At 47.4% G+C, this 14,231-nt stretch overlaps 1 protein-coding gene across 5 annotated transcripts in view; it reads right to left on the bottom strand.

Moving 5' to 3' along the window:
• CRHR2 (corticotropin releasing hormone receptor 2) overlaps positions 1–14,231 on the bottom strand; it is a 191,179-nt gene that overhangs the window by 29,980 nt on the left and 146,968 nt on the right. For all 5 annotated transcript variants that reach the window (XM_053359521.1, XM_053359522.1, XM_053359519.1 and 2 more), the window contains 4 exons: positions 12,558–12,675; positions 6,010–6,163; positions 4,577–4,637; positions 3,880–3,952 (listed from right to left, as the gene is read on the bottom strand). In XM_053359521.1, coding sequence (XP_053215496.1) covers positions 3,880–3,952; positions 4,577–4,637; positions 6,010–6,163; positions 12,558–12,675 — 406 coding nt within the window. The remainder of the gene's footprint in view (positions 1–3,879; positions 3,953–4,576; positions 4,638–6,009; positions 6,164–12,557; positions 12,676–14,231) is intronic.

Raw genomic sequence — 14,231 nt, 5'->3', positions numbered from 1 at the left:
TACCTATTAGGTCAAAAAATTACCACATAGCATATATTCAACACAAAAAACAGCGACAATTTGTTGTTGACAAAAGACAGCTGGACATATAAATGCCCCATTGCCTTCATAGCTTAGGGCCTCATCAAACCTAAATCTGGCCCTACCCCCCCCCTCTCCACACACACACACACACACACACACACACACACACACCTAACATTTGGTGCTATAGCACAGAGGTCAGAAGAAGATGTTCCGGGACCTACTGATAGCTTGAAGTAGACACACAAAGCTTTCTGATCCCCATTTTCCAAATGGACAGCCGTGTTAGCAGAGAAGACTGGTCTTTTTTTGGCAAATGGAGCGCTTGCTCCACTAAGACAGGCAGGTGTGAGCTCCCTGGTGGCCGACTGAGGTTGGCTGGGCAATGCCACATTTTCCCTAACAGACCATTTCCCCTCTCTGGATGTAAACTGGTGGGAACCAACAACCAGCCGGCTCCATTTCCTCTTGCCCTGCGATAAGCAAGCAGCAGACGGTGGAGAGAAGGTGTTTATTATGAGAGAGGGCAGGGAGCCCCTCCTGCAGGCAGCTCACTCCAGTCTCTTTCTCTGCAGTTTGAACTGCAAAGGACGCTTTTATGAAAGGAAGAGAGAGGCTTTGCCCGGCATGTCATTAAGAAAGAGCTTATTGGCCTCCGCTGGTTTCTGCTTCCTTCCTGGCCTCGCTTCTCACCTGGGCTGACAATATTGTGTCTGCGGAGCCTTGGAGATGGCAAACCGGCCAATTAAGCTGTCTCGTTCCTGGCTGAGGAATGATCAGCCACCAAATCCCAAGGCAACAAGAGAAGGGGTGCTTTTGAGGTAATGCAAAATGAAAAAGGTTGGTGTGTGTGTGTGGGGGGGGGAGAAGCAGAGAGGACTCTTTCCTGCAGCTGCTGATGGGCCTGAAAGACATCTTTGTGCCGTTAGGTGGTGGTACCAGGATCATAGGAAGCAGGGTGGCCTTGCTGGGATCTCCTGTGGAATTGGTTCAAAAAACTGCATATGCACGCCAAGCCTGGCTAACATTTTGCAAGTGTTGAGGTGAATTTGAGCCAGGGTTCAGTGTCATCTCTTCTCACAGCATGGCAGGGACTACATAGACGATCCTCTGGGTTCCTTCCAGTGCGACAATTCTGTGGCTCTGTGGGTTAAACCACAGAGCCTAGGACTTGCCTATCAGAAGATCGGCGGTTCGAATCCCCGCGACGAGGTGAGCTCCCGTTGCTCGGTCCCTGCTCCTGCCCACCCAGCAGTTCGAAAGCACGTCAAAGTGCAAGTAGATAAATAGGCACCGCTCTGGCGGGAAGGTAAATGGCGTTTCCGTGCACTGCTCTGGTTCGCCAGAAGCAGCTTAGTCATGCTGGCCACATGACCCGGAAGCTGTACGCCGGCTCCCTCGGCCAATAAAGCGAGATGAGCGCTGCAACCCCAGAGTCAGCCACAACTCGACCTAATGGTCAGGGGTCCCTCTACCTTTATCTTTATGGTGCATTGCCATACCTGCAGCTTTGTAAGAAGAGTCCACCGGATCAGGCCAATGGCCCATCTAGTCCAGCAACCTGTTCTCACAGTGGCCAACTAGGTGCCTGTGAAACCCACAAGCACCAGAGCCCTCTTCCCTCTTGAAATTCCCAGCAGCTGGAATTCAGAAGCACAGCTGCTTCTGACAGTGGAGTTCAGAGCACAGTCACTGCGGCTGGCAGCCATTGCTGGCCTTCTCCTCCATGAACTTGTCTAATCCTCTGTTACAGCTGCCCAGCTTGCTAGCCATCATGGCAGCTTGTGGGAGAGAAATCCATAGTTCAACCAAGCGCTTTTGTAGAGTCTGCCCCTGGGACGTGACGGAGGTAGAAACTGTCTCTCATGCCTTGTTACGCTGCCGTTTCTACGGGGATATACGCTCAGTATTTATAACCCCTGCTATGCAAAAATCTCCAAATGAATCTGAACTTCAATGTCTAAAATCCCTGGTAGAGGACAAGGATCCTGAGATCATGTTAAGGGTAGCCAAATTCTGTGTGATTGCCATAAAACTGCTTGGCAGGGGGTTGGACTCGATGGCCCTTGTGGTCTCTTCCAACTCTATGATTCTATGATTCTATGAAACTTAGGGAACAAGCTGTGCTGTCATAATGATTAAGGCCTTAAATGATAATTTTAGGCTATATGTTAGTGACTAAGTTTTAATTTATATATTTTTAAACTGTTGCTATATCTGTATTGTCCCTGTTATACTTAATTGCAAATTCAAATGTATCCCTATCATGTTTTATGACTTCCTTGATATTGTATGTGGGCTGGAACTGGTCTGTGACTGAAATAATAAAATTCATTCAAGCGTTGTGTAAAGGAAAATGCTTTCTTTCATCTGCCTTGAACCTCCCACAAGTCCACGAGTTCTGGCATTATGGAAGCGTCTCTTATTTCCATACCGTTCGCCTCACCTGCAGCGTAAGGATAATCTCACGACTTGCCTTACGGAAGCACGTAACATCAAGTCAAACACTAGACTGGGAAATTGCCTTTTGTGTCAAAGAGAGGCATAGCATAGAGGCAGGGGGACCTCAAAGGCCCTCTAGTCCAAATCTAAGAAATCTGCTGTATGGCATCCCGGATAGGCGACCATCCAGCCCCTGCTTAAAAACCTTTAGCAGTCTGTTCCACTGTCAGTGAATCTGAAAATGGCAGCAAAGGAAGGCACAGGTTAATTCTGTGTCCAGGGCAGCTGTCTACCAGCTCCACCTGGTACGCAGGATGAGACCCTACCTGCCTGCGGATTGTCTTGTCAGAGTGGTGCATGCTCTAGTTATCTCCTGCTTCGACTACTGCAATGCGCTCTACGTGGGGCTACCTTTGAAGGTGACCCGGAAACTGCAATTAATCCAGAATGCGGCAGCTAGACTGGTGACTGGGGGCGGCCGCTAAGACCATATAACACCGGTCCTGAGAGATCTGCATTGGCTCCCAGTACGTTTCCAAGCACAATTCAAAGTGTTGGTACTGACCTTTAAAGCCCTAAACAGCATCGGTCCTGTATACCTGAAGGAGCGTCTCCACCCCCATCGTTCAGCCCAAACACTGAGGTCCAGCGCTGAGGGCCTCCTGGTGGTTCCCTCATTGTGAGAAGTGAGGTTACAGGGAACCAGACAGAGGGCTTTCTTGGTAGTGGCGCCCACCCAGTGGAACGCCCTCCCTTCAGATGTGAAGGAAATAAGCAGTTATCTTATCTTTAAGAGACATCTGAAGGCAGCCCTGTTTAGGGAAGTTTTTAATATTTAATGCTGTATTGTTTTTAACACTTGATTGGAAGCTGCCCAGAGTGGCTGGGGAAACTCAGCCAGATGGGCGGGGTATAAATAATAAAATTATTGTTGTTGCTGTTGTTATTATTCTGTGGTCTAAGCCACAGAGCCTAGGACTTGCCAATCAGAAGGTCGGTGGTTCAAATCCCCGCAACGGGGTGAGCTCCTGTTGCTCGGTCCCTGCTCCTGCCAACCTAGTAGTTCGAAAGCACGTCAAAGTGCAAGTAGATAAATAGGTACCGCTCTGGCGGGAAGGTAAACGGCATTTCCATGCACTGCTCTGGTTCACCAGAAGTGGCTTAGTCATGCTGGCCACATGACCCGGAAGTTGTCTGCGGACAAACGTCAGCTCCCTCAGCCAGTAAAACGAGATGAGCACCGCAACCCCAGAGTCGTCTGTGATTGGACTTAACGGTCAGTGGTCCCTTTACCTTTAACACTCTGTAAACACGGTCAGGTCACATGAAAACCTTAAATCCAGGTAGAAATTGAGACAGATGGAATTTTGCATATTTCTGAGGAGGCTTCCAATGTCTTTTTTCCCCCCTTACCAGCAAGACAAGAATCACTGGTCCTTGGTAGATGTAGTCTATATACTTCCCCGATTCCTTTCCAAACCAGCACCTGCAAACAGAACATCATTTCTTAAGCTTGTGCAAATCCTACCAATCAACTAAACTAGACTAAGGCAGGCTTTGATCTTGAAGGATTGCACACAACCACAGCTTCTGAGATGCCGTTTCATTTTTCAGCACAATTGCGCATGGGAAAGGAAATGGGTGAATCTTGTGTGTGTCCCCATCATATGCGCTCCCTTTTGACAGAGACAGTAATGGCAGATTGCAAGTCCCCAACAGCGCATATATGGTCACATGTCTGAGGTGCACCTCCTCACTTTCAAGTCTGCTGTAGAAATGAGGAGATATTTTCCTCCCTCGGAGTTTGCACATGCTCTCAAATGCCATCCAATTAACAAGCGTTTGGCTGGTTCTTAGCAAAGGTGAGGAATTGGGAAGAAATAGCCTTCAAACAGCTGTCGGGTACTTGAAAATTTGTGGCGACTCCCTTCCTTCAAAGCACCCAGCTCTGAAAACTGACAGATAGAATCCTGCCCATCCTACCGTCGTGACAATTTTCACTTTCCATTGTCCCTGGTTAGAGCGAATTCACACAGATGCTGGCGCCTGCTAAGGAGTGTTTTGACTCAGTTGCTCAGTCATGAGAAATGAATGAAAAGATTGTACTCACTGCTCGTTTTCATAATGCAGCTTGCAGACAGCCCAGGCGATAATAATTGGACAAGGAATACCTGCAAAAGCAGTGGGGCGGGGGGATAGAGAGATGGTCCAAGTAGCTTTGACAAATTAGTGTGCCTTCTCTCTGTTGTTGTGCAACACCCTTTACACACACCCACAAACCCCACGGTCACCTTCACCCCCTTTCGTACCTACCATAGCTGTCAACTTACAGATTTGAAAATAAGGGACCAGCAGCCTCAAAAATAAGGGATCAGCGGCCAAAATAAGGGATTTTGCTTGGCTTATACAGAAATCCAGCACTGATGGAGCCATGCTGCTTTGGCTGCGACTGACTGTGTTTTGCAGGGAGTTGGACTAGATGATCCCAAGGGTCTACAACTCCCACCAAAGAAGAGGGGCAGACAAAACTGATGAACGACATCGAGATGGCAAAGCTTACAGGCAGAATTAGAAACCAGGAAGAGGACCTCTTTAATAAAGAATGGGGAAAGTTTATAATTCAGTTGAAAAGCTATTGTAAAGTTACATACATTGGTGGGATTGACAGAAAACTTGTAAAAATTTGAACTATGGATGGACAAATGATTTATAAAAATAGAGTTATGAAAGGGATGCAGAGGGGGAAATCACTACATTAAGATACTGCACTGGTTGGAGGGGATGCTAAGCAGCACGTCGGGGCTGCCATCGTCCTGGAGCGAGGAGTTCCATCGGCCCTTCCCCGCCCAAGAGAAAGGGAGGGAGGGAGAGAGACTCTCGCCCATGCTGCCCGTGAGCCTGGTATGAGGTGGTTGCGGTGCCACGGCGGCTGCTGAAGCGCTGCCCTTCTGCGTCCCTCCCCATCCCCTCCTCTTCCTCCTCCCTCGGGCCGCCTCCTCAGCAGCTGCTGCCACCTCCAGCTTCCCCTGGCAGCGCGGCGGAAGTCTCGCAAGAGAGGGGCTGCCTGCCTGCCGCCACCCGTCTCCTCATGACGCACCCCTGAGGGGGGAAAGGGAGAGATGGAGACGCGGCAGCTCGTGCGCTCTCTCTCGGCGGAGGACCCCGAGCTGCTGCTTCCCTCCCAAGCTGGGCGAGCATGAAACCCGGGAAATTTAAGGGACATCATCAATAAGGGACAGCAGCGGGACACGGCGCTGGGATAAGGGAGTTTCCCGCCAAATAAGGGACGGTTGACAGCTATGGTACCTACTCCTTCTCCCAGCCACAAACGCCCACTTGACCGCTTTGACTGGCAGACTTGGCACTGCTACTGCTGCCCCATAATATCTGTTCTGCATTTGTAAGGACTTGATTTTTTTTAAGCGTGGCAGCACCCACACTTTGGAATTCCTTGCCTATTGATATCAGGCAGGTGGCTCTTCTCTGCGAGACCTAAAAACATTTTTTTTGTTTGTTTAGACAAGCCTACGGCGTGTTACTTACACCATCCGATGAAGAGGAAAACCCACTTCCTCAGCTTGTCTGTCGAGTAGGTCATGACGATGGCCGTGTGCAGGTAGCAGCCTTCCACAAACATCCAAAAGAAATTGGTCACCACAAAGTAGTTGAAGATGGCTGTGATGCACCGGCACCACAGCTAGAAAGGAAAGCAGAAGGGAAGCATAGGTGAGGCCTACAGGGCAGGTGAACACTTCCTCGTTAAGTATAATTGGTTTAATTGACACTGAAATGGGAATGGCTATGTGTATTCATGAAGACTTTAACATGGGGATTTTCCATGGGGCTATTGATGGCAAGAATAGGACTCTGAACTTTAACTGAGTTGATAATGAACTATAGTTGTTTTCTGCTAGCTAGCACAGGAGTGTTTAACCTTAGATCACATGAGAGGTATTGAATTGCAAATCTGCCGTCTTGGAAGGGTGGCATCTGCCAATTTTTTTTTTGTTCCCAGACTCTGTGAGATATAAATGAAGCTCTCCAGGTAAACAGCCTAAAACAGGATGCTGGATGGAATGCAGGCTATGGGGAGAAACAGACCTCTGCTTCTAGGTCTGTTGGAATTATTTCTGTTGGAATTATTTCATATTTTGTCAGGTACTTGGAGCCTATGCCTTGGACTGGCGAATGTCTTATGGAACTGTTTGGGTAGCATTTGATGGTTCTGCTGTGGTATGAAGAAAGTTCTGCAAGTAAAGTTTTTAATTAAACTTATGGGCCTTGGCAATGTTTTTATTTCAGAAGGAGTTAGTTTTTATGCATCCAGTTGCTTCAAACTGTACAATATTAATATCTGCAATATTCCCGACCTGCTGGGATAATTCGGCATAAACAAGGCTTTTTATTGTGCGTCCGCAATATACAAGTGAAAATTATTGCAGAAATCTATTTTGCATTTTTCAGATTGACATGTCCTTCAGTGATCACAGCAACCTTGTAAGGTAGGCTAGACTGAGAGATCCATGATAGACTTAGGGTAGGGTTGCTTTTGTTTTTTGTTTGGCTGAGCAGGGTCTGCCAGGTCTCATCCATATATAACAGGCATAGGCAACCTCGGCCCTCCAAATGTTTTGGGACTACAATTCCCATCATCCCTGACCACTGGTCCTGTTAGCTAGGGATCATGGGAGTTGTAGTCCCAAAACATCTGGAGGGCCTCATATATACCTTCAGGTAAGCGCCATTGAAAGCAATGGAACTTTCTTATGAGTAGACATATATAGGATTGCCCTATTTATCACGGTGTGGGGCACTAGGTTTTTGAGAATGCACTGATTCCCTGCTCCCTAACGAATGGAAATAATATCCACCCAACCCTTTGTCTGTGGAGAATCAGGAGGTATTGCCCACAACATTGGAGCAGATTTTTCCATCCGAAGGGACTCGAAATGCCACACTGTGTTAGATAGGCCAAGGGTCTGAAATGTTATAGGGCAACGGCCTAGGCTCCTATATCTGAATGACTCTATTTGAAAAAGAATTAATTAAAAATACATTATTATCATTATTATTGTAAAAAAGTTTCCGCTTCAGAAAATGAAGAAAATGGCTTAATTCCCTCCAGACTCGCAAGCTCACAGCTCACGAAGCATGTGATTAGACATACCATTCCTTAAACAGGTACTAATCAATTCTCCTTTTTGGAGAGACATAAAATTATACAGCCAGCTGATTAAGCTGGGCTAAAAGAGAGGCCTTGTCTTGTCTCCCTGAGGAACCCGAACTCTGGGCTTCATTTGCACAAAACACGAAAGATTTTCATGCGGGGGGAAATAAGTGAGGGCAGCCCGCCTTCCCTCTCTCGCCCATGCAATTAAAAGGCAAAGAATGGGCTTCTGGTGATCAGCAGATAAGTTCATTTCCATTCTCAATTTACCTGGAACTCATTTAAGAGGCGAATAAAGCGCTTGGGGGAATCAGGTCAATGATCCATCTTAGTCCAGCATCCTAGCTATATTCAGATGGGCTTTGACACCATCTGCACTACGTACTGAATAGCTCAGTTGGTTAGAGTGTGGTGCTGATAACGCCAAGGTTGCAGGTTCGATCCCCTTAAGGGACAGCTGTATATTCTTGGGTTGGACTAGATGATCCTCAGGGTCCCCTCCACCTCTATTGTTCTATGATTCAAAGAACTAGGGCACCACTTTATGTAGTCTGGCTTACACCAAAGAGAATCCCGGGAGCTGTGGTTTGATGATGATGATGATGATGATGATGATGATGATAATAATAATAATAATAATAATAATAATAATAATAATAATTTTTATTTATACCCTGCCCTCCCCGGCCAGAGCCAGGCTCAGGGCGGCTAACACCAATAAAATCACAGTAAAAACATGATGGGGGGGACCAATTTAAAATACAGATTAAAATGCAATTTAAAATGCAGCCTCATTTTAAAAGTAGCCGATAATTCAAGATCATAAGGGGAGGGAAACATAAGGGTCAGACTGAGTCCAAACCAAAGGCCAGGCGGAACAGCTCTGTCTTGCAGGCCCTGCGGAAAGATGTCAAGTCCCGCAGGGCCCTGGTCTCTTGTGACAGAGCGTTCCACCAAGTCGGGGCCAGTACTGAAAAGGCCCTGGCCCTAGCTGAGACCAATCTAACCACCTTGAGACCTGGCACCTCCAAAGTGTTGTCATTTGTGGACCTTAAGGTCCTCCGCGGGGCATACCAGGAGAGGCGGTCCCGTAGGTACGTGGGTCCTAGGGTGCTGACAGCTGGTAGGAGACCCCCCCAGTCCCTCACAGAGCTACAATTCCCAGAGTCCCCTGGGAAGAGGGATTCGTTGTTAAACGACTCTGGGAACTGTAGTTCCGTGAGGGGGATGAGGTTGGTGGTTTCTCTTAACAACTCTCAGTCCCTCTAAGAAACCACATCTCCCAGGAGTCTTTGCGAGTTGGGGGGGGGGAGCCAGGACTGGCCCAGAATATTTGCCGGAGGGACGTTGTCCAGGATAACAAAAGAAAAGGAGAGATGAGTTAAGGCAGAATGAGGTGAAAACCCTAATTCTGAGGCGTTGACAAGGAGGGGCTATAATTCAGTCTGGCACAATCCTATTATTTAGGACTGGGCCCTGTCTAAGAGGCAGGGGTTATTTATAGGAATGATCTTTTCTGGGGGAGAAAAGATTAATGGATTGAATTTGTTTCCCCTTCCTTCTTCTCAAGGTACCATCAAGACCTGGGTGAGGTGTAGCATCATAAATTACTTTAAAGTTCTTGTAAGGATCAGACTACTGGGGGGGGGGGAGAGAAAAAATGAATGCATATAGCAAGGTCTAAAACTTTGGGAATAAAATGCATTTGTGTGTGTGTGTGTGTGTGTGTGTGTGTGTTCAGTACATATAAAACAAGCGAGGTCTGCAACAAAATGTTGCAGTGCAGAGTACTTCTGCTTAGAGTGCCAGCCAGCCAGCCAGCCTCTCCCAGGATGGTCCATTCCATTTTTGCTATGTTTCTGAGTCCCTCCATAGCTCAGTGGCCATAGCCTGGCAGCAGAGGACGTATCCTGCATGCAGAAGTTCCAGCTTCAGTCCCCTGCATCTCTGGGTAGGGAAGGGAGAGACCCCTTCTGAATCTACGGAGAGCTGCTGTCAGTGTAAACAATACTGAGCTCAATAGACCAAAGGTCTGTCTCAGTATAAGGCAAGCATAGGCAAACTTGGCCCTCCAGATGTTTTGGGACTACAACTCCCATCATCCCTGACCACTGATAGCTAGGGATGATGGGAGTTGTAGTCCCAAAACATCTGGAGGGCCGAGTTTGCCTATGCCTGGTATAAGGTTGCTTCCTAGGTAAGCCGCAGTGTCTGGACTCAGCCTTAAGGGTAGCTCCATGTGGAACGCATTACGGCAAACCAATCTTGACATTGACAATGCACAGATCACTGTGGTCAGGTCATCCCTGTCCAACAAGGGCCTCTGGGGCACCAGCCCAAGCTGGAAGATGGTACGCATAGCAACTGTGACCACTTAAGCTGAGACCCTCCTTGCCTGCAGACTGTCTCATCAGAGTGGTGCATGCTCTGGTTATCTCCCGCTTGGACTACTGCAATGCGCTCTACGTGGGGCTACCTTTGAAGGTGACCCGGAAGCTACAACTAATCCAGAATGTGGCAGCTAGATTGGTGACTGGGGGCAGCCGCCGAGACTACATAACACTGGTCTTGAAAGATCTACATTGTCTCCCAGTATGTTTCCGAGCACAATTCAAAGTGTTGGTGCTGACCTTTAAAGCCCTAAATGGCCTCAGTCCAGTAGACCTGAAGGAGCGTCTCCACCCCCATCATTCAGCCCAGACACTGAGGTCCAGCTCCGAGGGCCTTCTGGAGGTTCCCTCCCTGTGAGAAGTGAGGTTACAGGGAACCAGGCAGAGGGCCTTCTCGGTAGTGGCGCCCATCCTGTGGAATGCCCTCCTATCAGATGTCAAGGAAATAAACCACTATCTGACTTTTAGAAGACATCTGAAAGTGGCCCTGTATAGGGAACTTTTTAATGTTTGCTGTTTTATCATGTTTTTGATATTCTGTTGCGAGCCGCCCAGAGTGGCTGGGGAAACCCAGCCAAACAGGAGGGATATAAATAATAAATTATTACTATTATCACCATCATTATTATTATGACAAGTAGGGACCCAGGTGTACCCCCAAATGTCACACCAGCTCTGTAAAGGTGAGCACTTCCCTGTCTCAAACAGCCACCCTACTAGGCTGGGGAAGGCTTCATGGAACCATAATACTGTAGAGTTGGAAGTGGTCACGATGCCCATCTAAGTCCAACCCCCTGCAATGCAGGAGTCTTTTGCCCCAACGTGGGACTCGAACCCACAACTGTGAAATTAAAAGTCTCATGCTCTACCAACCGAGCTATCCCAGCTGAAGACCTCGGAACTGTGGGATGTAAACATAGGAGCAGTCAATGACAACATTCCTAGAGTGTACATGTTAGAACATGGGGAGGGATGTCTGTCCAGCAAGCAGGTAAACTTCCTGGGGACGGACTTCCTCCGCATGTGACCAGAGGTGGGTGTGGCCTCACCTGTGCAGGTAATGACAAAAGCACAGGGCAGGCAGCCACCCTCTCTCTCTGCCATCTTCCTTCGATGAGGAAACATCTAAGGATGCTCTCTTGGCTCCCAGCCAAGAGAGGAGATAAGGACTATCTTGCTACAAGATAGATTCTAAATGTATTTTACCTTTTTAAGCCTGTCTGCCTTCTGGGATCATATTGTGAACAGAACGTGAGTAAACTCTTTTATACTTTTATAAAGACTGTGTTGTGTCTTGTATTTTAAGAGGGAACAAAGGGGAAATTACCAGAGTAATTATTATAGAGGTTCTAGCGAACCTGTGCACACGTTACCGTTGCGAACCAAAAGGGGAATGTCTATAAACTCTGCTGATATTTTGGGAACTTGTTAGCACAAGTTGGATAAGGATATAATTAGTAATATATCCTCTCCTGCGCCCCAGAACATTCCCACAGGAACCACCTGTCCGCAAGGCCTTTGTCTTGCCAGCACTCAACTACCGGGTCCCCATCCAGCCTCCCACTTTGAATTCACTGTGACCGAACGCATCAGTTTCCTGGTTTCTTTTCAGCATGGATCGTTTCAAAATGAGTTTTCAGCATCCCTGCATCATGAGCACTCCAGCCCATCCAGCTTACAAGCATCCCTCTGGGTCAACCAGGTGGCAGGGCTGTGCAGAAGACCACGTTGTATATGTGGTACCCAGCTCCCACCCTGTTGCAGACTAGAGCATCACTCAGCCCCCCAAAAGTCAGCCTGGAACACTGTAACCTAGGATGGATTGCATAGCAAACACAGCCTCTAACGCAGGAAGGAAATAAATAAATAAATAAATAAATAAATAAATTTTTATTTATACCCCGCCCTTCCCAGTTCAGAAAACCGGGCTCAGGGTGGCTAACAACCAATTTAAACCACTTAATTGATGCAACAAAAAACAGCATAAAATAAAGTGTAAAACGTGGATAACAATAAATTCAAAATTCAGAAATCAATTTAGGGGGGAAATCCATCCAATAAACATTAGATGATCACCAGGGCTAGCTGGCTAAATTAGTCCTATTTAGGCCAGCGAGGAGACCAGGGGAGAATTAGCTGTGGGATCCCAGAGCGGGTAATCTTCATAAAAAAGGGAGGGAGAGGGAAGGAAGGGGAATAAAAGATCAGGCTAAGTTCAAATTGAAAGCCAGGCAGAATAGCTCTGTCTTACAGGCCCTGCAGAAGGAAGTTAAATCCTGCAGGGCCCTGGTCTCCTGGGACAGAGCATTCCACCAGGTCGGAGCCATCACTGAGAAGGCCCTGGCCCTGGTGGAGGATAATATGACTTCCTTAGGGCCCGGGACCTCTAAACTATGATTATTCATGGACCTTAAGGTCCTCTGCGGGGCATACCAGGAGATGTTTTTCGATTTCTACTGCTTTGGTTGGTCTACAATCCCTGCATTGCCAACTGCAAGATGCTTAGTTCTATGATGATGATGATGATTTCGTACCTCATTGTTTTCGTGGATGTCGTGATCTATCATCTGCAGCAAGAACCACATCACATTCCTCAGGATGAACGTGGTGATCAGATTCCAGTGGATAATATTCCGAAGGCATCGGATGCTCCTAAAGAGGCAGAGGCCAGAAGAAATTTAAAGAATATTTAGCTAAATATTGTGATATAAGATAATTAGAAAATTCTTGGAAATAACAAATAGGCTTAGGGGCAGAAAAAGAATAGGTGGTAGAAAATATTAAGGATTAGAATATGAATAAGACTGCAGAATTTTCACACTCCCCCCCCCCCGCATTCCTATGTCAAGATTTGGGGGGGAAAATTAGCCTGGGATCCGCTGGATCAGAGCAATTTGCAGCAGCTCAGCAAGGATTCCGACTCTTTTCTTCTTCTAAATTCTGCTGGCAGAGTGGCGTTCTCAACAGACACTGGGATTGAGGCTTCATGTCCAATGTTCATGGGTTTCTGTGAATCATTTTGACTGGGGGCCAAATTCCATCTCTCTGTTGGAAATGGTCTACAGAGCACCCATTCCTGGTTGGAGATCAGAGCTGGATTTAGGTTTGATGAGGCCCTAAGCTATTGATGCGGGTGGCGCTGTGGGTTAAACCACAGAGCCTAGGACTGCTGATCAGAAGGTCGGCGGTTTGAATCCCTGCGACAGGGTGAGCTCCCGTTGCTCGGTCCCTGCTCCTGCCAACCTAGCAGTTCGAAAGCACATCAAGGTGCAAGTACATAAATAGGTACCGCTCCAGCGGGAAGGTAAATGGTGTTTCCGTGCGCTGCTCAGGTTCACCAGAAGCGGCTTAGTCATGCTGGCCACATGACCCGGAAGCTGTATGCCGGCTCCCTTGGCCAATAAAGCGAGATGAGCGCCGCAACCCCAGAGTCGGTCATGACTGGACCTAATGGTCAGGGGTCCCTTTACCTTTACCTTAAGGTACTGAAGGTAATGGGGCCCTTTATAAGTCCAGCTGACCTTTGTCAACAACAAATTGCTGCTGTTTTTTGTGTTGAATATATGCTATATGGTCGTTTATGGCACCCATAGGTATCTAAAGCCATTTGCACATAACAAAATATGCATTTTATCAAAGTAATTGTTACAACCAGTCCATGCAGAATGTAGGCACCCTATATATAGAAATGAGCAAACCAGTGATATTTTAGGGAGCAGGCTAGCCCATTACTTATATCATAGGAGCCTACACAACACAAAACACTGTTGCTGTATGTAGACTTTATTTTATTTTTATCTTATATTCTGGAAATGTACATCCAGTTTTTTCCACTTTAATTTTTTGGGGCCCCCCCAAGAGAGTGGGGCCTTAAGCTTTAGCTTGTTTAGCTTATACGTAAATCCGGCACTGTTGGAGATACTGGGAGTAGGACTTGACTACCATGTCTCATCACTTGCGCAACCGGATTTTACCTTCCCTCCCTGCGCATGCCCCACACCCTCCCCAAATCTGTCCCAGAGGGTTCAGGGAACCCCTATATCTGATCTGAGGGGGGCATAGGAGGAAGGAGGAGAACATTCCATGGTGGAAGGAGAAATCATTGTGCTGACGGAACAAGAGACATATTGAGGGAGAAAGTCGAGCCGACCCAATTCCCAGTTTCTGAAACACTGTAAGAACTGAAACACAGCTATTCCGGGCAATTC

The sequence above is a fragment of the Podarcis raffonei genome, chromosome 12 (assembly GCF_027172205.1).
Source record: "Podarcis raffonei isolate rPodRaf1 chromosome 12, rPodRaf1.pri, whole genome shotgun sequence".
Taxonomy (NCBI): Eukaryota; Metazoa; Chordata; class Lepidosauria; order Squamata; family Lacertidae; genus Podarcis; species Podarcis raffonei.
The sequence above is the reverse complement of the archived record's forward strand: the minus strand, read 5'-3'. Positions and strand labels throughout refer to the sequence as shown.